Source organism: Montipora capricornis, chromosome 8 (genome assembly GCF_036669925.1).
Source record: "Montipora capricornis isolate CH-2021 chromosome 8, ASM3666992v2, whole genome shotgun sequence".
Lineage (NCBI taxonomy): Eukaryota > Metazoa > Cnidaria > Anthozoa > Scleractinia > Acroporidae > Montipora > Montipora capricornis.
Window position 1 is genome coordinate 30914228 of NC_090890.1, and position 27500 is coordinate 30941727.

Consider the following 27500-nt stretch of genomic DNA (forward strand, 5'->3'; position numbering starts at 1 on the left):
ACCTTTTTCTGACAACAAAAAAGAATGTTGCAATAACCTTAAAGAACAATAGCTTATCTTTTTTACCTTAACAAATCTCCCATAGAGCAGTGGTTTGCCACTGTTCTTGTTAGGTCTTTTGTTGCTTATATCACATGAAGCTCTGCTTGATTTAACTACCTCCACTCCTTCCTATAAATAAATCAATAGTTACTGTAATAATTATTGCAAACTGCATCATATCCCATATCTATGGTTAAAGAGCCAAAATGACAAGAAATCTTGCTTCCTTCAACATGATTTATTCATTAACAACCACATCCACGAGTAAGAAATTGAAAACATTCAATCTAGACTGGTTTAAAGTGGTTACAACACCTAAATGCATAAACTACCCCCCCCCACCCCCCTGGGTTCACAGAGATTGTGCATTTGATTCTTACATATTTTTTACAATTTGATGAAATCTTTTAGCCCAATTTCCAGAATTAGTTGGCTGTTTCACTTACACTCAGGATCAAAGCAGGGATGGCATCAAAGCAGGGATGACATCAAAGAAAATGTTTATTTCAGAGCATGACCAAGATCATGGCACCAAAAAAGAGCAGGGGTTGTCTATAATTTTTTCGCAATCTGATTGGTTTATTTCCCAAATTGAGCGTACCTGATTGGCTATTACAATTGAGTGAGCCTGACTCTTATCAACAATGGCAAATTAGCCAATCAAGGTAAATTAACAACTGTAAGAAAGGTTTGTGAGAAACTGTATCGCGCATTAGCCCTTCGTTGGAGCGACTTAAGGAATTGAAGTCATATATTTAGTTAGTGGTTTATGTGGGAGATGCAGGAGCTTTGCCATCGGTGAAATTATGGTTACATGAATATGCAAATAAATTAATAGACTGAAAAGTGTTACATGATTCTATAGGCAGGCCTTCTGATATTACGTGATGGTGCGATTTCGCACAATCGACCTCAAATCGCATCCGATCGCACAATTCACGAAAAATCGCATAATTCACAAAAGGATGCACAAAATTCATAAAATGAAACATAAATCAACACGTTTCTTAGAAATTCCTGCATAAATACGCCATTTTTAAGATGATTTATCTTGGAAAAAGGCTAAAAACCCTTTGTCACCTTCGATTTCGTAAACATTCGAAGTTCAAGACTTTATTTTTTATGTCGGGGACCTGGTACGAGTCTCCTTCTATTGGTGCAACACAAACACGCCCTGATATACACACCACTGAAATGTTGCCTTCTCTTAGAGAAGAGATTTGTGAAAAATAAGCGAAGTTGTAAGTTTTTCGGCAAAATGTAGTTTCTTTCGTTGAAAACTGATAAAAACTTACTCATGGATAAGTTTGTTGTGAAAACGCTCGCTTTTTCGTCGATGAAGAAGGAAGTTCCCATCTTCCGCCCAATCTGACAGCTGACGATCGAGCAAGAAAGTACCTCACAGGTACGCTCCATGATCCACGTGGACGATGGACTGTTTTTCTAGTTGTGAAATATTAGGGCCTTTTATACGAGAGAAAATAAGCCGCGGCTTACTCTGGCCACGGTGTACAAAATACGCCAAAGGAACTATTTATACGAATATGTATTCCCAGGTCAATATAAGCCGCGGCTTGAAAAAGACGTGAACATAGATTTTGTACCATTTATACGGGTTGAACATTCGAGTCTTCTGTAAGCCGTGGCCAGAGAAAGCCGCGGCTTATTTTCTCTCGTATAAATGGGGGTATGGCCCTATTATGATTGACCATCTTCGAAAGTTCGTGGTTGACAAGCACCTTGATCATTCATTTGGCATGTTAGCTGTGTCCTTTCAACTTTTAACGTGGTGCACCGGTAGTGCAGAAGACCTCTTTTTTTTTTTATCCCAACTAATGTCGATCAAGATACATAATTACTGTTCCTTTGTGTTCAAAATGTCTTTAGGGCAGCAAAAAAGTGTTTTTCTCAACCTGAAACCTTATAAAACAAGCTTAAAATTGCTGAGAAAAAATCGCACAATTTACATTATTTATCGCATAATTGGCCTCTCTAATCGCACAATCTGCCCTGAAAAAATCGCATAATTTGCATTTTTTAATCACACCCTATCAGAAGGCCTGTATAGGGAATCCAAAAATATCAATCATGGCTGCATTTCCCAGAAAAAGCAAAGAATAAGAGGTTAGAATTTGTTTCACTCACTGACCTGCATATGATTTGAATTGAACTGAAATAAGGGCTCTACCTCGTTTACCTAGACCAGTGGTGCTTTCCAGTCAATACCCACCATATAATCATTATTACCCCATTTTGTCTTCTCCCATCCCATGGTACAGTAATTTGTTTATGGATTATAGAAAACAGGTATTAATTTAAAAAGAATTAAAAAACTTGTTGTCACTGACTAAAAAACTTATGTAAAAAGACGTTTCGGTCAAAATACAATGACATTCTTCAGCATAAAATGGCTTACGAATAACAAATGAGTGCTTAAAAAGCTGTAGAAACGTCACTTGGGATTGCCAAGGGCCTTGCAAATGTCCGGAATGTAAACGTGTTCATTAATGGAATTAGGTTCGCGAATTGAATGCCACGCTTCTAAAAATAATCTTTTTCCCCATTGGGGACGACGGTCAATGACCTTGACGTCGTCAAGGTCAAAATCATGATTATTCTCTACGCAATGTTGGGTTAATAAAGAATTCTTACCTCACTCTCGTGTATCACAATACTTTTTGCAGCTTTGTTAAAGACATGATCCCACCACTGAAAGCTAAACTGGCTGCCAGCATCAAAACCAACCTAGAAAATCAATCAGTCAATAGATAACAAAATCAAGTGAAGTTATGATCCCTGCAGCTATGATTTGATTTTATAGCCGCAGTTCAATACATTACGTGATTCATTTCATATACAGTCATTTCGTTCATAGAAAGCATAATAATGTGAGAAAAAGCAGGAATCTCTTCTTCGCTCTTCTGATAATAATTTTATTGCAAACATAAAAAGTACCGTTAACCAAACTTCACATCCAATGCAAATACTTCAAAACTAAAAGAACATGTCATATTAATAAAGCTCACCCCAGCAAGATCTGTTTTAACATTAACTTTGATAGCTTTAGAAATTCCTTGCTCCTCTTTTCCTAAACCCTTCCCTGCAAATGAAGAGAAGAAAACAAAGAAGTAAATAAGAAGTTTACCAAAGTGGCGTACAATATCGATCAAAGTTGTGAAAAACCATGATTTTTGCTTTCTCCGCTCCACGTGAAAATTAGAGATGAAAGCCGGTCTTTGTGTGAAAACATTGTAAGCTTTTTAAGCCAGAAATTCTTGATATCTTCTTGCAATAAATGATTCAGCGCAATTTTTTATTTAAATGTATATGGTGAAGGCATTTACCTTCACTCCAGCCGTGTCTTTCGAGTTGATTCTTTGCAAAATCTGCTTTGCTCTTGTTGGTAGTGTCGTCCGCCATCTTTGGTTGCGCAATTCAACACAAGCTCCCAGGTCCCTGGTCACCCAACTGGTCACGCGGTTAGAAGTTCATGCAATGGTAATCGCAAAAAGGGCGTGTTTTATGCATGGAAAAGGAACTCATACTCTATGAAACAACACGTGAAATTGTTGAAAAACTATTTAAACCATGCCTTAGAAAATACAGAGCCCCAAGGTTTCACAGAGCATGATGAATAATGAGGTTCGGCTTATTGGATGATTTAACATACAGTACGAACGGATATTTTGCGAGATATGAAGTATTTTTCTCCCAAGGCTTATGAAGCCATCGAATAAGAAATTTAAAATCTACTACTAAAATATTTTTTTCTATAATGGCTTCTCCTTCCCAGTAAGAGCTCCACCCTGCAATCGGGGCTTTCACGTGACGTCATCGCTGCCACGTTAGTGGACGAAAACAAAAGATCTCTGCGTTAGCTTCTTTTGTTCGTCCACCAGAAGTCTTACATTTCTCTTTTGTTATTGGTGTCTCTAGAGGTTGGGTGAAAACGTCCTATATCGGTGAACAGCTTAACAGGAGCCCAGTACCCGGAACTTCCATACGTATTGTACACTTGAGTCAACCTTGTGTCGCGTTTTTGTATTTTTTAGAACTGCTATATTTTGAAATACTTTTGGGTTTTGAGTGTTCTGCAAGTGACGTAAGCATTGGCTGTCCATAGGTCTCTTATCACTGGCTATTGTGAACACCCGCGAAAACTCCCCTTGCTGGTGCTTCTAAAAAGAAAAAGAGGCGTGACAGGGGCTGACTGGGGCTGACTGGGGCTGGACAATCTACGAGCCAGCGAGTCATGCAAATTTAAAGGGGCTAGGTCACGCAATTTTAGGCAATTTCAGCATTGATCAAATGGTCATAGAATTAACTGAAATAACAAAATGACGGCTCAGAACTATAGAGGAACTCAAACAAAACACAGGAAAGCTAAGGAGCTCATAACTAACAAAATTAAACAAAATTACCTAAAACAGCGTGACCTAGCCCCTTTAAGCACCAATTTCAAACAGCGCTGATAAACTGTTATTAAGTCTAAGCACCCATTTTAAAACGGTTAGTTTTCAATAACTGTGTGATTCGCATGTTGATTCGCCATTTTGGCTCGCATGACTCGCAGTCATGGCTCGCATGACTCGCAGCCATTGCTCGCATGCCTCGCTGGCTCGCACATTGTCCACACTCGGGTTGACTCACAGGGTTAATATGGACGATGGAGCTCGGTCAATATCCACCACTAGCCACCGACACTGTGGTGAATAGGCCAATATGGGAATTAGCCAATCAAAAGTAGAGAATGCAATTTATCAATTGGGACTTTACTTTGAGCTTCAGAGTGGCTCGTTACTCATAATAATAATAACAACATATATTTATACCGCGCAAATTCAACTATGCAGTTTTCAAATGCGCCTTACAATAAAAGAACAATATATTACCAGTATATAAAATATAACACTATATAGTCAAAATGACACGAATGAATAATTATCTTACAATACTATATCAGAAAAAGCTTTTTTTAAAAAGATGTGTCTTCAAATTACGTTTAAAAACTCAAAAATTTGAAGTGCATCTAAAATCTAACGGAAGATTATTCCACAGTTTTGGTGCGGCGGCCACAAAGGCTCGATCGCCAAGAGTAGGGAGAGAACAGCATTGGGCCGACACAGGAGCCCTGTGGCACACCAAACTTCAAATCAAAACTGTCCGACTTTGCACTGCCGATTACAATACGATTCCCCGAGATCATCCTTGAACGATTTAATGTCTGTAGCCTTAGTCTTCCGGTAGCAGATCTCCCCAACAGTTGTAGCCGGCATACGGAGAGTTAGTTCAGACAGATCAGTACAATGATCTGACAAGAAACTGTCAGAGATGGGCGTGGTCTGAACAAGGCCATCCAAGTCCCGTGTAATGATCAAGTCTAAGGAGTGTCCAGAACGTTGAGTTGGTTGTAACCAACTCAAGTTGTGAGTCCGTTGTGAGTCCGTTGTAACCGAGTGAAACGTTAAAACTAGATAGTCAGCAAAACCGAAATTACCATCGAGTCTCGTTCGTTGGAGTGTTGTCCCCAGTAAACGCGGCAAGGTTAACGACATGTAAATTACCTTTAATTTTGTTTGCGTTGTCCGTTTTCGGTCTTTCATTATGCAGTTTCATTGAATTGAAAATGTCTTCTATTAGATCTTTTTTTTTTCATTGATGCTCCATTTCCAGTTCTTTTTCCCTCTGTAAGCCGCCGGGACTCTTACAGCGTATTACGGTCTCCTAGGCGGGCGAAGTCTACGCTCGGTTTTCTTCTCGCACCCGTGGCAACTCCCACCAACAGGTTGTGCGTTTACGTTGAATAATGGTAACGAATAAAACACGGATCTCGTGCATTCTGACAGGCTGTATTTTTGTATTCAAGCCAAACGGGACTAAAAGTAGGTACGAGTCTGTAAATTATGGGAATAGCAACTATTTATCAACATAGAAAGAGCACACTGAGGTTGACAAAATCCCCAAGTTTGGTTTTAACCGGGGTCATTTTGACTGTAATACAGTCATTTAAATACGTCAAACTTAACAAAGAAATGTTTGGCAGCGTTCGGATGACCATCACCCTGCTAGCAGAGCCTTTCTTTTGCTTGAAAAAAGCAAAAGGAGGCTCTGGGTGGATGACCATATATTTCTGGGTAGATCTTGACGTTTTTAAATGGCTTTATCTCGCTTAATATTGGGTCTATGAACACCAAACTTGAGGATTTTGTGAAGCTTGGTGTGCACTTTCTAACTATGTGGATCAACCGCTGGCTAAGCCCATAATTTGCAGACTCGTACCTTGTCCCCCTCGGTTTGAAATCAGGCAATGACATGGTATTTTAACCACTGAAACGCTCCGGCAAGCAGCAGTGGACGATAATCACACTGGTTTACCGCGTTGGTTCAAACTAGTGATCTGATTGGGGTAAATTTAGTCCCTTCATAAACGAAGGAGCCGATACAGCTTCGTAATTGGTTTATACTACATTTCTGCTAGCCAACCAGCACTCTTACGGTACAATGGGATTTCTGGATGGCTTTCTATGTACATAACATTAGGTTGTACTAGCGGAAATACGTAATGCAAAATGACAGGGTTACAATAAACCATGTAAAACATGCAAAAGTGGTGACAACACGAGGAAAAAGGATGACTTGTAAATTTCTTCACCAGTGTTAATTGTTCTATCTTTAAAATAAGACATTGCCTTGCCTTGCGAATTAGTCTGTTAGAAAAAAAATTTTTCCGATGGGTAGCTGCATGTACCTGAAGGATGCTGATTTGGCCAGCTAAAACGTACTACAAAACAACTCAAAATTACTTTAATTGTAGGCTTCTGCATTTCTGTAGCCTGTTTGGATACCAGCGAAAGTGTAATCAGAAACAGAAATCGAATAACCTTTCTGTACAGGCTTTGTGTCAAGGCGAGTAAGGAAGATCATTTTTATATATCGGAAAAAAAAGGTCCAAAGTACACTTAACCTGCGACACCACAAGGATAGTTTACCTTCCTGCCCACGTAACATTTGAGAGACGTACTGCTTAGGTCAGTAACAAATCGCCAAGAGTTTTGATCAACCCTGTGATTCGCCAGTTTCCGCTACGTGATGGATGGTACCAAATGCTTTTTTAAGGAAAGGAAAATTAAATTGACATTTATTGTGCATGTGATTATTAACATAAAAGTAACAAGTGAATACAGAAAAGAATTTTACGGTAGGCTGATAAAGTAAGGAAGTAAACAAGACCGAGACAGTAATACTGCAGGAAGTTAACTTGACTTCTGTTAACGTTGAGGCTACAGCTGTTTTAGTAATGCTATCGCTGTTTTAAAGAGTATTGCTTGCTGCTGCTAAGTAAATTCGAAGTGCTTGGGTCTCTTTCTACAATTAAAAATAATTCAATGAAATTGAAGCACCTCTGACTCATCATAATTCAACTCAGAGTCTACCTAATCGTGTCCTAACCGTGAAAGAAATTACTTGACATAAAAAGACCATAATCGTGACAACCATACTCTATCGTCACTTCAAGGCGATAAGTTGAACTGTTAATTACCAGGAAGGAGTAGTAGTTTTGAAAGAGAATTACTGGCAGTAGTATTGTTGAACAAAGGTTCAATATTTGTTGCTGGTCACCGAGTTCTAAATGATGTTAATATCACGCACTGGAAACAAATCAATGGGCTCCACATTAGTCATTGCTTTGCATTCAGATTATTACTACACGGTGTGCAACAGTTCTCTCAAAAATATTACAGACAGAGTTGCTTGATGCGATTATGTTACGTGCTCACGATACATGTGCAAGGTATTCGCTTCTGACTGACTCAAATGTAATTAAATTGAAAGCTAGCAAAATGTTCAACGGTGTGATTGCATGCGGCAAGCAAGATAGCAACCAAAATATCGGGTGAGTTCCAGAATATCTTGAAGACAAAAAAAAAAAAAAGACTTTAAAATCCCTAGTAGTTAATTGTTGATATATTTTTTTATTTTCTTCCCTCGTGGAAGTGCTTTTTGCTGCCTCAGTTCGCCAAGGACCGACACCAGCTTGCGGCTTGGTTACTCAGCCTCTGAATCTGTACCCTCTTCATCAGCGGTCTCCAGCCATGTCAGCCACGAATTCACCTGAAAATGTAAAGTCAAACCTTATGAGACGTACAGTTTCTTCATATCCACATCCTCTAAATTGTTATTACTAACTTACATAATGACGAGCTCCCAATTGCCTTCATAGCTCAATTGACCTCTTTAGCTTGTACGTTTTGTTTTCCCACTTCAAACCACGTGATGTTACTCCAGAGAATAGTTCCAAATAGGCCACTTCGGAAAATACCATAATACTCTTTGTTTGTCCCCCAAATTTTGCCCAAGCATTGTTTTTGTTTTCTCTTGGGACCATTGTAAGTCCCAAGGGAAACTGGAAACAATGCTTATGCAAAATTTTGGGGGGACAAACAAAGAGTATTATGGTATTTTCCGAAGTGGCTTACGTCGTCTTACGCACGTGCTTATGTACAAACAACTTATGAAAAAAAAAGTGGAGAACATTCCCTTGCGAACATCACGTGGTCACGTTTTCCTTGGCAAATGCACTTGTTCAAAAGCTAGCAAGTTAGCTTTTGAACAAGTGCATTTGCCAAGGAAAACGTGACAAGTTGCAGAACTTGCTAGTCTGTTGGAGTCGCCAAAGAAAAGTAATATATAATAAACTGTTTTCGTTTTTTGTTGTCCGCTGTGTACTTATGTTGCTGGCTACAGTAAAAACTTGAATCTGAACTTGTGAAGTTATTACCTGAAAGAGAGCCTTTCCTTTGCCAGGGTGCTTTTCACTGACGTCTTCCTTCCATCTTAAGAAAGCTTCTTCTTCCACCACTTCAGTATCGTACAACAACACAAACATGCGCAGTAGCATACCTACAAATAACGTCACAGCTGTGCGTCAGTTCAAATAGAAAAGTTAAAAAACACTTATAACCACTCTTTGGGGCCCCTTCAACAGACAATTTTGATTACAGTTTGAGCATGGATTCCTGGCAGTTTTATTGCGATTTTACAGCCACAGTATCTTGTCCACTGCGTAGATGGAAATCGCCGGCAAGTCGCAGTTAATCGACCCGGGTTAAAAAGGGGCCCTAAAAGTGGTACATTTGTACTATGATCCAAAAATTAAATCTCATTTTCCTTTGGATTTGAAAACTATGTTAAATAAATAAAATGAATGACCCAAGTTTTAAGCCTTGATTTCAAAAAAACACTTGTTTATTGTAACTGAAATTTTCCTTCATGATGGTCTGCCATTACTAACTTTAAAATCTTTAGAGAGCTGGATCGAGGATAAAACGGCGTCAAAGACTCACTAGTTTAAGAGTGCAATGCGTGTGTACGCGGCTGAAGTAATATGCAACACAGGAGTTTCGGGCTTTCAGACTTTTAAACTCGTGTTTTGCATATATAATAAGCTGCGTTTACACCCTGAAATTTTAAGCCAGTGAGTCAATGACGTCACTTTTCCCTAGATCCAACCCTCTGAGGTCCAATCGGTCAGTTTGGAACGTGAGTAATGGCGGACTGTGAAATCCAAAACTTACACTCAATGTAAACAGCCTTTGGATAAAAATCAAAGCTCAAATTTTCCAATCAAGCGTTAAGGAATCACACTTTCAAAATCTGAAGAAAAAAAGGAAGTGATTTTTTGATCATAGTAGCCCTTTAACATACGATACTTGGTTTTCTGATAACCAAAGATTCATCATTCAGACCTTCATTAGTTTGAACATTAGATGTTTCAATCTGGTGAAACATCTACTAAAAACTATCCAAAAGCGAGATTTAAAGGAATAAGGCTATGGTTGTACCTTTAGGAAAGCTATGACTATGGCAAAACACCTGAAGTGCATAGAGTACGCCAACCTGGTCATTGAATAAAAGAACAACCAATCAGTCAACACAAAACAATGAAATCACTGGATATTGACCGTATTCATAAATGGCGGCCACGTAATTATTCTTTTCTCTTTATGCTAATCATCCTAACTAGCCTCGTAAACACGAGCAAAATTCAAAAGAATTTTTATTCCAAAGTGAGGCTAGTTAGGATGATTAGCACAAAGACAAAAGAATAATTTCTTGACCGACATTAATGAATACGGTCTATAAGACAATAGAATTGGAAGGACCCAAACACAAGCATATTAGGCCGTGCAAATATCATAAACAGTTGGGAAAGAAGAAAACAAATAGTGAAGGGATGTGAGTGTGTGTGTTGGGGAAGGAGTTGGGGAAGAACCGCCGATATTTGTGTGACTTCAATGACCACTTCCATGGAAGGGTTTTCAGGGAAAGAAACCTAGATTTCGTCGTCGTGGGGTTTGGAGTGCTACAAGCATGAAATCGAGGCCAACGCGGGAAAAAGGAGAGTTCACTTTTCAAATGCCCAATCATAAGGCAAAAGAATGCAAGATCGAAGGCTCGAATCCCTTTCAAGCCTAAGTTTTTCAGGGTTGTTTACAATTGTTTAAGCTGCTTATCCACCTGCGATGATCTTGCCGACTTTCATTTCGAAATAAGCCCGTTGGCAACTTTGTACTAGACCGACATTGGTGCCCTTGCACCTCAGTGAAAAAAAGGCCAGAGTAAACGTCCCAAACGTTTTGCAAACTCTCACAGGTGAGTTCTCCAACTGGCTGAAGAGTGATTGGACCAATGTTGTGTAAGACAAACCTTCAAGTGCAGAGGAGTGAATGGTCGGGAAGTGTGCGCAAAGAAAGGGGAAAAGAGGGCTTGTAAAGATGGAAAGGCGGAACTCACTTGCAAGCCAACTTTCTCATGAACAAACGTTTCTACTAGTGGCAGCAACTTCTTTAGAGCTGCTTTTTCTTTTTCGATTTGGTCTTTTTCTGGGCTCTGTGAGGTGTCCACACCTTCGGCCAAAGTACTGTCTTTGGTTGAATACTTCAGAAGGCTGTCAAGTGAGAAAACATTTACGAGTTGAGAAGACAAATTTTACAAGTTCATGACAGTGATAACATGGTACAAAACGCCCACTGAAATGAAAGCTTGAAGGGACGGGAAGCTTATTGTACTAATAAAAATATTTGCTAGGTTCCATTCGCTAGAATACTGTGGTATGAATCACGATTCAGTGAAATCATTATGATCATTCCGGTTTCATAGCACGTGACATAAACATGTTTTCTACCGGTTTCAGTGAGCGTTCCGTTCGATAAATCAATACCTCTATTGAATTACTTGACAAGAATTGTATTCGACTTTCACTGAAAATAAACGTGTTTTTATGTTGTCAAAGCCTTTCATCAGAAGGAGCGAAAAGTATTCGTGAAAACGTAGTTTATTTTCTTTGGAGTCGAACAGCTTCGGGGTAATGGTTACACTGGGTACCAGAGGTTTTTTCTCGCGCGCGGCGGACGGAAATTCTTCAATTCGCTTCGCTTCGCGCGCGTCACAATAGAGACATGACCGAAACCGGAAACTGCGCAAGAAAAACCTTTGGCACCCAGGGTAGGTAATGGTTGGTATGTTCACTGTATGTTGCATATGTTGGCTAGCTAGCTAGCTAGCTAGCGATTTACGGAGTTGATAGCAATAGTGTGGGATACCACTAGTATTCCACACAAAAATGATGACTTGAGGAAATCAATGGGATCGAGAAAGCACACTATATTTTTTCTGTTTCTTTTTTATACCGTTGCTCTTTATTTGTTCAGCATCATTGTTGAAGTTCTGGCAGCTATTTAGCTGGCCCCAGTTGTTCAAACGGTGGATAGCACTATCCATCGGATAAATCAGTATCCATTGGATAGCGCAACTGATTTCGCTATTACTTATTCACTGGATAGTGATTTATCCGGCGGATGGCACTATTCGTCGTTTGAACAACTGGGGGCCTGATGTGGTCGGAGCTGCTTTACCCACCCACCAATACACTCACAAAGGACAGCCACAACACTGGGAACTTCTTCCCCTACTTTTCTCAAATAGTGTGATCACGTCAATTTGTGAGCACATTGATTTTGTTGATTGCATAACTAACCCTTCGGAATTGGGTGCCAATTTCATAATATGAACAAAACTCTTGATAACACCGTTCACCGGTCCCAACCTTCACAAACAGAAACTTACCAAGTTGTGAGCACATTAATGAACTCTGGATTGTTATGCCAAGAAACTTCCACATTGTCCTAGAAAAGTAACAAAATACTCATATCAAGGAGTGCTATTACAGCAAGAACCTGCTATGTATATTGTATAAATTTGATTAGACCTGGGACACCCACACCCTGTTTCTAGAACCATCTGTTTCTAGATCAACTGTCCATCAATGAAGTAATTAAATGGTGCTTGAATTTTCTTTTGGCTTTACAACATTTCTAGTCTTCAGTTGAAAAAACAGAAAGCTCCCCATTGCAGGCGAATTCTTACCTTCACCCACTTATAGATGGCGGTAACTGATGCATCTTCTTCTACCTTAGCATAGAGATCAGCTTGAATATGCATCAAGGGGAACAGGAACACCAGGCCCTAAAATGAAGGCACCAGCATAATCCACCAATACTGACTTTCATGTCTAGTTTTTGTTACCTTACCTAACTAAATCCCACTTCCCTTTGTTTAAAGTACAAAAGAAAAGTCACACCTTTCACTGGAAGCAGCATTCAATAATTTGTACATTTATGTAAATTACATGTAAATGCTCTTTAGCAACGCATAAATTTAAAATTTTCAATTTTTGATGGGCTAGCATTTCCTTGTTTATAGGAAACAAAAGACTTCTGAAGGGAGGCACATTATCGTGCTCTAGCTAATAGCTGGATTTTTCTTTGAAGGTTCCAAATGTATTTTTACCATTCTTTGTTTACTGGGCAACTGGTTGCCTCCGGCAAGTTCGGGTTTTCAACCCATTACATTTCATTCAAACTCACTGGCAAGATGGGGTTATGTGCTTGAGAGTCATCCTGGACACGCATGTGGGCTAACCCTAAGCCCACCACAGTCCACCACCTGGCATCTGTCACACTGATGCAGCAGTCAGTGTGCTTCCCAGCCAATTATAGAGGTGGGTGGGAGCAAAATTAAAGAGGCAAAAGTGATGTTATTTACTCACTAGCTTAAAATTTCAGCATGTAAATGCAGCTAACAATAATACGCAAAACACGAGTTTAAAAGTCTGAAAGCCCAAAACTCTTATGCTGCATTTTAATTCAAACGCATACACAAACATTGCATCCTTAAAATAAGCGAGTCTTCAAAGTCATTTTCTCCTTGATCCAGCTCTCTCAAGATTTTAAAGTTAGTACTGGCCGACCATATAAATAGGAAAACTCCACTTAAAATAAACAGGTGTCTTTTTGAAATCAAGGCTTCAAACTTGGGTCACTTAGTGTTTAGTTAACATAGTTTTGAAATCCAAAGAAAAAGAATATTTGATTTTTTGGTCATAGTAGCACATTAACGATGCACAATGAAATGCAACATTGAGCATGTACATGTAAGCCCCTGCAAAATGCAAGGAACACCCTCCATAGCCTTAGTACCAAACAATGATGGCCAGCAACACCTTAATTTTAACTTTGTCTAAATGTCATTTAGCCACATTTAAATAGCTGTCACTTTCAGATAACTGAAGTGGAGTGCAGTGAACTAAGTGTAACTTGTAAAGTACTGTAAGTGCAATCACCGAAACAATAGGATTTTCACTCTGAATGTTAACCCATCGACATCCAAACCGGACGAAACCGGCCAGACTTAGTATTTTACTCTCTCTAACGCCAGACGATTTTACTCGTCAATGGGGAACCCCTGGGAGTCAATGGGTTAAAGTGAGCATATAATTTCAGACTAATTCCATTTAAAATAACTTTGGGATGAATTATGAGTGCATATCAAGGGGGCAAAGAGGCTCCCAAATCAACTGTCACATACATTACTAACACTTAACAATAACAATTTACCTGTTTCTCAAGAACAGACATCAAGTCTTCATTTGTTCGGTTTCCCCCTGGGAAAATATCAAAATACTAATGAAAATTTATTCTATGAACCCTACAAGCATTTTTCGGCCATTTTCCAAATACAGGCTCAGTGATCACTCCCTGGGAAATTGCTTCATTCAAAAGTTACAATTTGCAAACTTGTCAAAACGAAAAAAAGAAAAGGTTCCTCTGAGAGTCTCATGATTTGAAATTAGAAAATTTGCACATGGTGCTAGACCGGTTATAAAAAGGTCAAAACCGTAAATGGGCACTTAAATATAGATCATAAAAACTCTACGCTTTTGAGCATTGCATTGTTTGAAAAAGGAAAATTAATGGTATCATACAGTCCATGTGGAACAGAAAACAAACCCGGTAATGTTGACAGTAGGTCCACTTTACTGTCTGTAAATACTTTCACCAGCCATTCCTACAAGAAAAGAAATCAAAATTTGAATAAGGCAAATCAACCCATTTGCTCCTAAGAGTGACACAAAGATTTTACTCAATCAAACACTACACCATTCGTTTGTGAATAGGGGATGGTCAAGTGATACAGTTAAGGACGGTGCCTACTATTGTTATTGCGCATACGTTCTGCGCATCTCTGAGATACTCGGATTTCCTATTGCCGATGCTTACTAATACAGGGATATTTTTGCGCGGTTTAAAATTTTCCGGATAAAGTAGATCTTAGTAAGTACTCTTGGTATCCATAAAGAAAATTGCGGGTAACCGTGCATTTTTGAGAGGTAATTAAGCTTCAATTTGTGAAAGAACACCATACATTGCTTTGTATTTTAGAGCTTTTTACACATATTATTTATGAATTATCTTTGAAAAATGCGTGGTTACCCCCAATTTTCTTTTGGATTTCAATAACACTTGTTAAGATCTACATTTCCTGCATAATTACACACCGGGGCAAAAATATCTTTAATTAGTAGGCACCGTCCTTAAAAGGTAAGCATTTGACCAAATTGATGACAACACTGACCTGCTCCTTCAAGGCCTCCAGTTCCTTCAGGCAGAGCAGGAGGAGTGGGTAGTGATTTCCATTCTCAGTTAGGGAGCTCACATCAGTTAAATTCAAAACCTCCTGATGAATGACAACAAATCAATCCAAAATTAATTGAAACTAGACACTCAGAGTGAGTATAAACTGGGTTGCCTACGGTAACTAAATGTTAAACAAAAAGAGAGGGCACTGAGTTGGGTGGTAATGAAGGAGCTGAAACTGGATTGTCCGAAGAGTAATGCCAACAGTACAAATTTGAAAAAAAAAAAAAAGCCTAGGAATCTAATAGGTACTCCTGGTAGCTCCTACAATGGAAGAAGCAGGCTTGGGGATCAAGCTTTAATGTGGCTTATTTCTCATCATCCCCAGAGATACTCAGTCCAGAAATGAAACACTATTTTTTTTCCTTTCCTCAGAAACAAAACTGATCTATTTTGACTTCAGGGTGAACTATTTACACAATGAGGTTGAGTGGCCAATCAAAACAGACTTTGTAACTGAAAATATAATCATTGCAATAACCACTTAAAACTGTTGAACAACATGAAATAAATACAGCAAAAGAAAAGAGAAGCATGGATGGACACAAATGCACAAGATTGAAAAGGATTGCATTTTGGATAATCTTGAAAAAAATTGGCCCAACATTTTTCAAGGTTATGGCAAATTGCCTGGATAAAAGTACTATTTGCTCAAAATCATCACTTTTGTGATGTTACAAAAATATTATCTGTGAAGAAATTCCACATTACTCTTCTCTAATTTAACACTCGTGAGTAACTAAAGATTTCCTTTAAACACCCTAAAATAATCTGACATAGCCCCTTTAACTGTTTGGTGTTAAAAATGAAATGACTGAGGTCTCACCCAAAGCAAAGATCATTTTAAACTTGGGGTCCTTCCTTGTTTAAGAAACCTGCAGTAATTTGGGGGGCTTAGCAGTCCCACAAACATCATTTTACATTATACATGTAAACAAGAACTTTGGTCAGACATTGGTTTAGTTCTTGTTCTTTATTTCTTAGACAATTTTAGTGGCTGTTTGCAGAACATGATAACTTCTATTTTTCCATAGCATAATCTTTGTAATCTTTCGAAACAACAACTGCAGCACTATCATAGATATGCTGACTCTTATATAAGGCAAACTGTCACACATTGCGAATGAATAAATTGTATGTTACGTAATTGTCCGCCAGAATTTTTGCTAATTAGTTTCCTACTGTCTTTAAACACAATAACGTCACACGGTATTTCTCCCGAACAGTGGCACCATCACACTTTCCACCGAATGAGTGCAATTGCATTTAATACTGAAGTATACCTGTGTGATAGCCATAGATATGATCTGTGCCACTTGTTGCTTCACATTTTGGCCATGTTCTTCTGTTGCGTGGTTTTTGTCCAAGACATCAGTAACTCCCTTCAGAAATGGAAGCCCAAAAAGGAAAATTAGGCATACATGTAAAGATTAAGAAAAAGGGTGGTCTAAAAACCATGTTTCTTAGAGTATCTTCCACAAATGCATACAACGGCCAACAGTTTTGGTAGTCAGATACAATTTCAAACAGTTACCAAAGAGCATTAAAAGCCAGTTGAATACTGTTATTTTTGCTTGTACAATAATCTCTTTCACTCATGAAGTGAAGGCATTCTACCAGCATCAGAAATAAGGACCTTGTGTTGAACAGGTGCAATCCACTTCCCTCTTCCACTTCATGGGATTCACAGCTAGGTCACCTTTAAGAAGCTGGCTCTTAATAGCAGAAGCAGATATGTTCAGAAATGCCCCAAATTAGATTGCTCTTCTCCCCAACTTGGAATACAGACAATTAACATCACAAACAAAAACTCACCTTAAAGAAGGTATCTGCTGTGAGGAGATGTGACTTTTGCAAGGCCACAAACAATTCAATGAGAGAATGATTATCTTCTTTGCCAAGAGTAGCTGCCAACAGCTGACTGATGAGGCTTGAGATGAATCTTAACCAAAAAAAAAAAAAAAAAGTTGCAAGAAATTAGGAACGACTCATTGATTTTGAACATTATATTGCCATTTTTGTTTGCCAAAAACTTAAAAACAGGTACATCAGTTCCCAAAAATTACAATCAGGTGTGCATTCAATCAGGTACCACAAACTGCATCTTGATAGATCTAAGATGTCAAGATGGGTTTCCAACATTATAAATGCACATGCTTCCAGCATAGTAATGGCATTCACATTGAAGCCATAGAGCAGTTAACTCTTGATGTACTGGTGAAAATAATAATTACATGTATTAAATACCAGTAAAGACCTCTCAGCAAGGAAGCTTACACTGGCACCATGACTGTTTACCTTGGACCTTTTATGTCCTTTGCAGCCTTTACTGCTGGATCAATATTTTTGGATTCCAAAAAATCCGCAACAATGTTTTCCTGGAGAAACAGTAATAGAATCATTAAACACCTGACTTGATTGTATCAGTTCCTCTCTAAATGCCCGATAATTATAAAGTGGTTTAAGATGTGTGTTTTTCTTGTATATGTGACCTTCCACGGGAAAACGTACACTAATGTTTGCCTGTTAAACGGCTTAAAACTAACGGACGGTTAACGGATATTCAACGGTTTTGAAGATTGGTTTAACGTTTTTTACTAACGCTCTGACGGTTTGTGCTAACGCTCTAACGGTTTGTGCTAACGCTCTAACGGTTTGTGCCAACGCTCTAACGTTCTTTCCATCAGTTCTAACGTTCTGCCTTAGCGCTTTAACACCAAGTCTTAATTCTAAGCTCGAAAGGCTGATCGATGACACCACAACGTAGTGAGCGATTACCGTTCATCGAACAAAGGCCATGGTTTGAAGTACTAGCACCATCGTGAGCTGGCCAAAACAAATCGGATGCACATTTCAGCGAGTTTTTTGCTTTAAGAATACTACGATGTAGACAGGCCACCAGAAACGATTGTGTGACTTTTAAAATACGATTCCGAAGAGGCGCGCCCATGGCGCCATAACTGCTGAATGCAACGAAGTCCGGATAAAAGTGGCTAATCTCGATATGTTTTGACCGTCGGACTCACAATGAAGCGATGCATTACTAAATTGTGAATTTCTCACGGCATCCATTACTTCATTAGCTACTGTAGTTGCAAAGTAAAATACAACAAATGATTATTTTCATCCAAAGAAATGTAGCATTTCATGTTGTTTTCAAAGCCGAAGTAACGATAAATTCAAAGCGGTGCGTTCATAAGAGAGCTCTTTGTTATAAATACGATAAAAGAGTTCTGTATCATCAGTTAAGATGCCGAGGGGGCAAAAAAGCTCGCGAGAAACTCCAGGCGAGTGGTTTTAAAAGTTAAACAGATATTTTTCAGTTGAAATTTGGTAAGTCATGCATCATTCAATCACATTTAATTTGGCGTTCGCGCAGGATGGGTCTTCGATCTTTGGTCTTCGTTTTTGGAGTCTTTATTGTCCATTCTACCTATTAGCGTAGTTATTTCAGCTTGAAATCCGTCCAAGACTCGAAGCGCTCAACCTCAAATAATATCGAAAACTCCAGCATTCCCAGCGCCAAATTTTCGTATACCGGCTTTAGATACATGCTTGCAGCCGTCACGCCATGTGCTCCTCTCTGATTGGATGATGATTTCTTATTAGCCAATCACAGAGGAGCAAACGTTGTGACGGCTGCAAGCCGTCACACCAAACTCCAACTACGCTTCCTTGGAGTTCCGAATGCTGGATTTTTTCAATTTTATTTGAGGTCCAGCGCTTCGAGTTTTGGACGGATTTCAGATATAATGGCATGAAAGGAAACCTCTGGGTTTCAGCTTGCTTGGTGCGTGATTTGAAACCTGTACGATAGGAATTTGTTTGTGAGTTTCAGCTTGATTGGTGCGTGATTTGAAACCTGTACGATGCGAATTTGTCAGTGAAAATCGGCTTGGTGCTGGAGCGATCCGAAATCGAACTTTCCACCCTTGTTTTACTATTGGTACGCAGAGGTGAACGTCGAACACAAACCCTTCATTTTTCTCGGTATTTTTAATTTTTTAAAAAGCGCTCTACTACATGTAATTATACTAAGTTGTAGAAGGACACGGCCGGTTGTCCCAAAGAGGGTCACATTTTTAAACGACGCTCTACGAATCCTCTGATCCGGAACAATCGATACAGATTATTAATTCACTTGCCAACAGAATCCAAGATTTGCCCAACGGATAAGGTTAATAACTATTATACATCTGACGTATGAGACTAACGCTCTAACGGACGAGGCTAAACCCCTAACGGACGAGGCTGACGCTCTGACGGATGAACCTAACGTTCTGACGGATAAGACTAACGTTCTAACGGATGAAGTTGACGCTCTGACGGTTTCATGTAAACTTCTAACGGACGGCTAACGGATATCTAACGCTTCGGTCAATTTAACGGTTTAGCGTTAGTGTACGTTTTCCCGTGGAAGGTCACATATAATTAAATTTTTTGAAACTGCTTACCACTTGTTTAGCAATATCAGCTGTTGTAGGTGTTTGCTGTTTTGTTTGCTTCTTTGCCTTCTCAATGATAGGAGGAGCAGCCGTTCTGTTGAGAGGATCCTGTTCAAATTGAATAATAAATTATTTTAATGTGCAGTAACTTTTTTTTCCAGAGGCAAAACCTCTCTAGATACAAAACATTCCTATATACTGTTTCAAAATGACAGACTCCCTTATTAGGAATGCAGTCCCATACCATCTTTCCATCAGAGTGTGCATTCTTTAATAAAATTCCCCAGTGTATACAAATTTTAGAAATAGTGTAAGAAAGGCATTAAAATTGTTGCCTTGATCTGAAAAGACTAGAGAGTGAGGTCAGCATAATTAAAAAGCCCTTGGTTTCAATATTAAAGTGCTGACAGCCGACGAAAACCGTGGGCTACTTTTTTCCCAGAATTGAAGACAGATTCTTTAAAAGACAAGATTAAAATTGATTTCAACAAAGACAACAGTCATTTACACTACTCAAACCAACTGCCAACTTCAAATTTTATTGATGCAGCTGGATTCAAACAAAATCATGAACTTCAACTTAACAGAACATTTGACACTCTAATCCATTTGGGCTATCACCACAATAATTTGCTTCCTTTGGGTTATAGCTTGTCTGTGCTGAATGAGACTTCCAAATCAATAATAACATTTTAACTTTTTTGGAATTAGTTTTATATTGATTTCCCAAAAATTATTTGAGTTTTGTCAATTACATTGAGTAGTTTTATGTGATTTGGAAATGCCATCAGTTAGAGAACCTCTAAATGAAAATCAGCATGAACTGGATACATGTACATTTGTACCTTCTGCCTCTTGTTGTTTGAAAAATCAGAGGAAAATCTTGGCAAACAGTTTATAAATATGAGTTGTTTAAAGCTAAAGGCAAAGTTGATTTATTAAGAAGCAAGATATGTACAAACCAATGATTTCTGAGCAGGTGGGGTTTGAGATCTGCCAGGCCTTTGAGTTGCGGCAATTGAATCCTTTGCTGGTCTTAGGCTTATCTTGGAATGAAGAGAGTGCAAATTCAAGTTAACAAGCCTAACAAAACACTTCACATGAAAACCACACACATATAAACAATATTGTTGCTGATACACATGATGGCAAAAGTGAAATAACAGGATTTCTACCTCTCCATCAGCATTTGCTTGGTTCTGCCTTGCTGTATGTCTCCACCCACCTATCAATAACAAAACAATGCCAGTCATTAATAAAATGTATGTCTTGGGAGAATATAACCTATGGTGGCAATAATTTTAAACTATCAAAAATATCCTATTACATTGGGAGCTCTGACTTTAACCCCTCAACACTACATAAATTCCATTTTTGCTTCACATGAGATACCGGTAAACCTTTTTTCCATAACCAGCTGGCATCACTATGAACACGTCCCTCTCTTCAAGTATCTTCCATTCGGCAATTTACTGATTTTTTTTTCTGTTCTTTCTTAAGCTGCATTGGCAGGCTAGATTTTACAAGAGAGCTCCCAAAAAGCTTCTATAACAGTTGCCTCAAACGCCGCCAAAGTTTAATTCAATATTTCCTTGTTATTGTAGGATCATAGGCGGCTTCGGTGGCTTGTTATCCCATGTCTCTTTTGACCAATCAGAATACTGCATTTGTGGACGAATGCAGAGAATTCAAAAAGGGGTAGCTTCCTCTTGCGGATTTGCCGCTCGCACACTCTTGTGCATGAAATGAATGCGATTGCTGGGATGGATCTAAACTCCAAGGACACGGAAGCCCTTTATTTTTCAAAATGGCTGTCCTTAGGGTCCAGGGGTTTCAATAAAATAAGAAGTTGGTGGCTGGTTTGAGTAGAGTAACCAAATGTGTCAAGAAGGTGACGGACGGCTCCTTCCTTCCTGGCGGCATGCCAAATGCCACATTTCAAAAGCAAAATTAATGATATGTGTAGAAGACTTCATTTTGCCATTGTCAAAAGGAATTTCAATCTTAAGTTTAACCCATTGACTCCCAAGGTTCCCCATTGACGAGTAAAATTGCCTGGCGTTAGACAGAGTAAAATACTAAGTCTGGCCGGTTTGGACGTCAAAGGGTTAAAAGAATCTGACTTAATTATTCCAATTAAGGGGAAAAAGCACAGATTTCTATGGGTGAAGCAGCCATTGTTTTTGGTTTCTCTTTTGGTACAATGTACTTGTTGAACACTGGGGTCCTAGATAATTTTTGTTGGGAAAAAAAAGGTACCGGTAAGGTAAAAAAAGGGAAGGATGAATGGCAGGGGCAACACCAAAGCGTTGGTTCTCACCCGCTCTCAGTTTTCCTGCTTCAACAAAAACCAAGTTACTGCTGTTGTGTCCAGCTAGGAGATGTATACTCTAAATTTAGGATCAATCTCAGAATTAATTTTTCCTTAGATTAATGCATAATACCTTTCAATCAATAAAGTGGCATTATCATTATCTTTAAATTCTGTGGTCATGCTTTCAAGACCTGCTTACCCCCTGATAATTTATTTGAGGAACTGGTTGGCACTGCATTGCTCTGTCTTGCTGACAGATCAGCCCATGGATCACGAGTTGCAAACTTATTATAATCCTCATCATCATATCTGGAAAAAAAAAGCACATTTAGGTGACCTTCAAATAATATAATGCAAATATAAAACTCAAAACTTAAGAAAAGGCAAGATTAAAAACATCAATCAAGGTATGTCACAGAATGCCATGTATTAATTAAATAAAAATCCAAAAAATAGTCATTTCCTTTCTTTTTAAGATTCTGAATTTCAACAGGTATTTCATAGGGGGTTTCATAAAGTTTTTAAGTAGAACGGACCGTGTGATAGAGTCAGCAGGCACCTTTATATATAGTCTGACTGGCTTTTGATCTTGAGACTTCCTTTGAGCAACGGTGGGTACTGTACTCAGTGTAGACGGCTGCTAGTACCCGGGTCCTGGCTTCTAATGAAACCCCTTATTTCAACTGCATACATTGTATCAGATAAACCATCAAGCTTCCATTTAAACAAATTTTGGAATCTCCAAGAAGAGAACCATTTTTTATTGTAGTCTTGGGATACTGGTCACCCACATGATACAATGTCTCAACTGTTTTATTTTTTCCTCACAAACCTTAAACCAAAACCAATTCTGTCATTTGGCATTCCACCAGCACTGAAGTTGTCATATCGTGGAACAGAGGGACGAAATCCATTGTCAGTAACAAACACGTCGTTCATCCCACGGCTCATAGGAGGCTCGGCAAGCCGTCCTCCTACTCCAGGACGATTCACCCAGCCACTGCGAGTTAAAGGAGGGGTGCTCCTTGACATTTGGCCAGGATTGGACACAGGGTAACCAGGTCGACCACCAACACCCTTTAGAAAGAATAATAGTTAAAAACCAGTTTGAGTGTACAGTACTGCCTGAAAGTGTTGACCCTCTGAACAAGGCAATACCTCATCTTTGCTGCGGATAGTGGTTGTATGTCACTGAGGTATGCAAATTATGTTCCCTCGGTAAAACCGAGGTGCAATCTTGCCGTAGGAAAGTAACAATTATTTATCAAATAAGCAGAAGACTTTCAAGTTGTGGATATCATGGTGAAAAGAATAGATTTTTAATGCAAGAAAATTGTAATCAAAATGAGAGTGCACAAATCACATTAGGGCTTATATTTCATACAATGTAAAACCAAAGACGTCTTCAAGATACAGAGATAAAATAAGCGACAGCTGTATCATCCAACCCACAAGACGCTTGTTGTTATTTGGGCTGTAATACTGTATGTGTGTGAGAAAGTTGTTTGGTTTTGAGAAAGGTTCAATTGTATCTCTTTTTGCCTCAGCCTGTCCTTATATTATTAATTTTGCAAACTTGAAATTCAAACTTGTGCAATAGCCTTTGTTTTATCATTGCCATTTTGGTGAAAAGCAAATAATTTATTCCTTCCACACTATTGTTAAACTTGTCAGATTTCAATTTGATACATTTCTTACAACCACATCCGTTGCATCGCAGCCTCTGTCTGTACTATTTTGAGACCAGGCATATCGCTGAATTAAGAATGGTTTCTTTGTCATCACTTTCATCAGCAATAAGTAATTTACACATTATTATTATGTGTAGCATGCAATCAAATAAAGCATATTGGCTGCGTTTTTCTGCTGTTCACATCCTTCGCAAGCACCCTAAGGACAGTCTTACCAAATAAAATTGAAGCAAAATAACACCTTTCTGTCCTGGAATAATAGATCTCTTATTTGGTGGTTCAACATATAATACTCTTGGACATTTTGCTCATTGCTCATATTTTAAAATACTCGCACCTCGCAAAATATCCATGTGTACTATGTTAAACCATCGAATAAGATGTATCAATTTTTCCATCGTACTTTTGGCTGCACAAGTAAAATTGCAAAATCAAATGTGACATCGATTTCAGCCTTTTCCGCCTGTGATCAAGTTACGTTGCATGTTACAAACCACTCACGAAACAAAGGATACATCTGAGACAAAACAACGGCAAGACACCGGGTTTTCATTAGTTTGTTTTTTTTCTTTGAAGCGTTATAAAGTTCAACAAGAAATGTGCAAATTCAACACAAGGATCACAATCGCCAAACTCTTGAGGTGGACCATTGTTTCTGCAAAGTCAAAAATTCACTCTCCGTACACAAGGTTATTTATCACCAGGTAATTCCATTGATTTGGAAATAGAAGCTACTTTATAAATTTTTAAATTATTGCCGATTTTGGGGCTCAATGGTTGAAATTCAAGCATGCTTCCAACAAACCTGTTTATTTGCGTGATTTATGCAAACGCTGCGGGCCTATTTGCCACCAAGGACTTAGCCTGGGACTGCAGTTGGGGTTACAGAGCAAAAAGGAATGTGGCGAAAAATAAATTGGCAATCAAAGCGAGCCGTGGAGGAAAGAGGGCGGAGGCTGAAGACATGCCTTTCATGCCGCCAATCCATGATACCAGATCTTGGTATCATGATCTGATCGGCCAAAGTGCTCAAAATAATGTTCACAGATTGTGGATGTTGAGAGATGATGAAGCAGAATGTTAACACGTGAAAGTCACGTACATCTTGTGTAACTACAATTCAAGAAAAAACTTGCGAGATTGAGTAAGAGTTTAATCTTTCAACTCCTCCCTCATGTTGTAAAAGATACTTGGAAAAGAGAACTGGAGGACAAGAACAATCAACATCCGCAATCTGTCAACATTGAGCACTAGAACATCCAACTTTCTATTCGTGTCGCCGCCGGTGTCCATAATGAAAGACCATGTTCAAGAATTGTCTTGTCTAGGACTGAAAACCTTTGGTTTGGTGACGAAAAAGGAGAGAAAGAGCTGCATGCCTTTGAATTCGATGTTGATCTTGTGTATGGCAGCCCTGAAAGTTGGTGTTCATGTGGTCCAGTATTCTTAAGTTGCTCACTGAATTATTTTACTTAATTAGAAATAGTTTTTAGTGTTGATTATTTTGAAACCAATGTACTGTATATTTGGGGTACTTTCCTCTAAACCATCTTAATTTCACTTCACCTAAGGTGTTTTACCAGTCAGGGATCGGTGTGCATTGGATCGCTTTGAATGTGATTCCGAACTTTCCTTCTCGAACAGAACACTGCCAAGCGATTCTTGACCCTGGTCTAGAGGCTCATTGCAACGGGTTACAAGTTTTGTTAATGACTGCTGCAGTCGGACAACTTGTCTGGCACAAGAACGGCAAGCCAGTTCAGAATAATCCTCTCCACATACTAATTTATGTCCAAATGTTGCTAACTCTTCAGCTAAAATGACAAACTGCTGCCCTGGATCAACAAGAAATGACGGGCACCCTTTTGCCTTTGGCCGAAATCAAAAACTTTTTTGCAGAGGCGACAAATTTGCTCTGCTGCATTCTTATTTTCCGCGTGAAAACTTATGTGCACCGTTTTGTTGACTTTCGGGTGCATTCATGCAAAGAAACATCCGTGATGTCAACGTTTTGACAGTTTGATGGACTTGTTGACATTTCCAGCCTTCAGGGTGGATCAGTCGCATAAAAGGCATTTCTCCAGGCTCCACTGCTCCTTCCCTCCTCAAGACCCCCGCTTGGCTTGCTACACTCGGCAATTTATTTTTCACCACATTCCTTTTTGCTCCATAACCCCAACTGCAGAGCGTGGTCCCAGGTTACCAAGGACTTACACTCATACAACCTGGTGACATTGTATGGAGTGCACTTACACTACCACAAAAGCTTCTAAAAAAGCGTCTAAGAAATAGACACATAGAACCTTCAAATGAGCAGTCCACAAGAAATCTTCCAAATAATCACAGCAATCAAATGCATCGTATGTTGTAAAGAAGGTTTCAAATGTGGTCGGTATCTGGCTACAGATATTTTCTTTTGCATGCAAATAGAAAGCCAACCAAGGTCCATGACTAGCGGCTATGATCTCCTTTGCTGTTCACAATTTCCAGCCAAAACTTGTTCAGCTTAGGTTCTTTGGTGGGATTTCAACAAAACACAAAGAAAACGGAAACTCTTTTCAACTTCACCAGCACTGCGGGATTTTAATTATAGAGGGTTTACCTCAGCCGACTTTCCCGCGGCAACTTTGGAGCCTAACTGTAAATTTCCCTTGGCAAGAAATCGGTCAACCATGGGAATACTGAGGGAAAGATGTGAGAAGGTGACACGGCAATGATGCGGTAAAGGGGTCAATACTTTCAGGTGGTACTGTATCTCAAAACAATGAAAAGTAAGTCACTAAAATATTATTAGTATCAGTATGTCCAGTTATGATCAGTAATGCTAGTATTAAATAATTATCTGAATGCTCCATTGCATGAGTCAAACCAATGACCTTTACGATTAATAACCTTTACGGGATGTAAGTATCCCCTACCACTGAGCTATACAAAACTCGTAAGAGCTTGGCCATTTAGCAAGGTTTAGGTGACACAAAAATTATTATTTTCCGGCAATACTGCTAACACTGGACTTGTCAAAATGGAGCGTTCTTGCTGTTGTGATGAGGGTTCAGATGGTAGTGTTTGAAGAAAAACGAGTGCTACCCAATCACATGCACATTTATCACCTGCCAGACTTCTTGACGTATTTGCTGGATCCTCTTTGGTCCTCCCTCCTGAACAGATTTCCTTGGTACCCACTAGGAGCAGGAAAAAAAATCAAGGACAACATATATACATTTAAAAGACTTTTAACACCTTGCAACACTCAGAACAAGAATCATTTTACATAATGTAGGTTTTGAAGAGAATGAAAAGGGGACATTTTCTAACATCCACATATTTACCTTAGCATTCCGTAGATCTATGACATCTTCAATCATGAACCTGATGCGCGATGGAAAGTCGCTGCGACTTAAAAGCTGCTGGATTCGTTCAAAGTACTGATCCATTAGAGGCTGCAACCAAAGGCATAAAAAGATTTTAAGGGCCAAGTAAAAGGTCCCGATATAATATTATTGATTTGAATAAAATAATTTTATCAAAGACCACTGCAGTGTGTGGCTCCTCACCAACAGGGCCATGTTTGATATTTTAATTCAAGTTTAATAATTTATAAACCTTAGCTTTTGGAATGTCCAGCTTAGGGCCAACGGTCTTCATCAGGTAACAGAGACACTCCATGGACTCAGACAGGTCTGCAATTGTTGCTCGCCTCTTTTTGTCCAGCAGCTGTGGAAATAAAAGCTCCTTTTAAGATGTTGATTCTGTTTTGAGCCTTGACATTTGCAATTATCATTGATGACAGAATCCTTTCCTGGTCAGGTTCTGAACATACTATTAATACACTGACATCTTTTAAGTTTAGTGGATAGAAAATTTAGAATTTAGAATTTCTTTATATTTTTTGTACTTATATTGTTTCTTTTCTTTTTGCAATCTAGGGACATTTAACAGCGGAGCTCCACGCGAGTGGAGGTAACCCATCAAT

General features: G+C 38.9%; 2 protein-coding genes across 2 annotated transcripts in view; both read right to left on the reverse strand.

The window, feature by feature from the left end:
* The window catches only part of LOC138059191 (G patch domain-containing protein 4-like), a 10418-nt gene extending 3262 nt beyond the window's left edge, over positions 1–7156 (reverse strand). The window contains exons 1-5 of the mRNA XM_068904734.1: positions 7032–7156; positions 3387–3510; positions 3069–3142; positions 2695–2787; positions 67–171 (exon numbers count right to left, since the gene is read on the reverse strand). Coding sequence (XP_068760835.1) covers positions 67–171; positions 2695–2787; positions 3069–3142; positions 3387–3462 — 348 coding nt within the window. The 5' untranslated portion in view covers positions 3463–3510; positions 7032–7156. The remainder of the gene's footprint in view (positions 1–66; positions 172–2694; positions 2788–3068; positions 3143–3386; positions 3511–7031) is intronic.
* Positions 7150–27500, reverse strand: part of LOC138059190 (eukaryotic translation initiation factor 4 gamma 2-like) — a 27896-nt gene continuing 7545 nt past the window's right edge. Inside the window, exons 8-27 of the mRNA XM_068904733.1 lie at positions 27131–27241; positions 26857–26967; positions 26638–26709; positions 22669–22913; positions 22036–22145; positions 20698–20747; positions 20485–20568; positions 19532–19630; positions 17376–17455; positions 16893–17019; positions 16361–16459; positions 15016–15117; positions 14391–14448; positions 13998–14044; positions 12469–12567; positions 12169–12227; positions 10837–10990; positions 9885–9939; positions 8822–8943; positions 7150–8154 (exon numbers count right to left, since the gene is read on the reverse strand). Of these exons, the coding sequence (XP_068760834.1) occupies positions 8089–8154; positions 8822–8943; positions 9885–9939; positions 10837–10990; positions 12169–12227; positions 12469–12567; positions 13998–14044; positions 14391–14448; positions 15016–15117; positions 16361–16459; positions 16893–17019; positions 17376–17455; positions 19532–19630; positions 20485–20568; positions 20698–20747; positions 22036–22145; positions 22669–22913; positions 26638–26709; positions 26857–26967; positions 27131–27241 (1950 nt within the window). The 3' untranslated portion in view covers positions 7150–8088. The remainder of the gene's footprint in view (positions 8155–8821; positions 8944–9884; positions 9940–10836; positions 10991–12168; positions 12228–12468; positions 12568–13997; positions 14045–14390; positions 14449–15015; positions 15118–16360; positions 16460–16892; positions 17020–17375; positions 17456–19531; positions 19631–20484; positions 20569–20697; positions 20748–22035; positions 22146–22668; positions 22914–26637; positions 26710–26856; positions 26968–27130; positions 27242–27500) is intronic.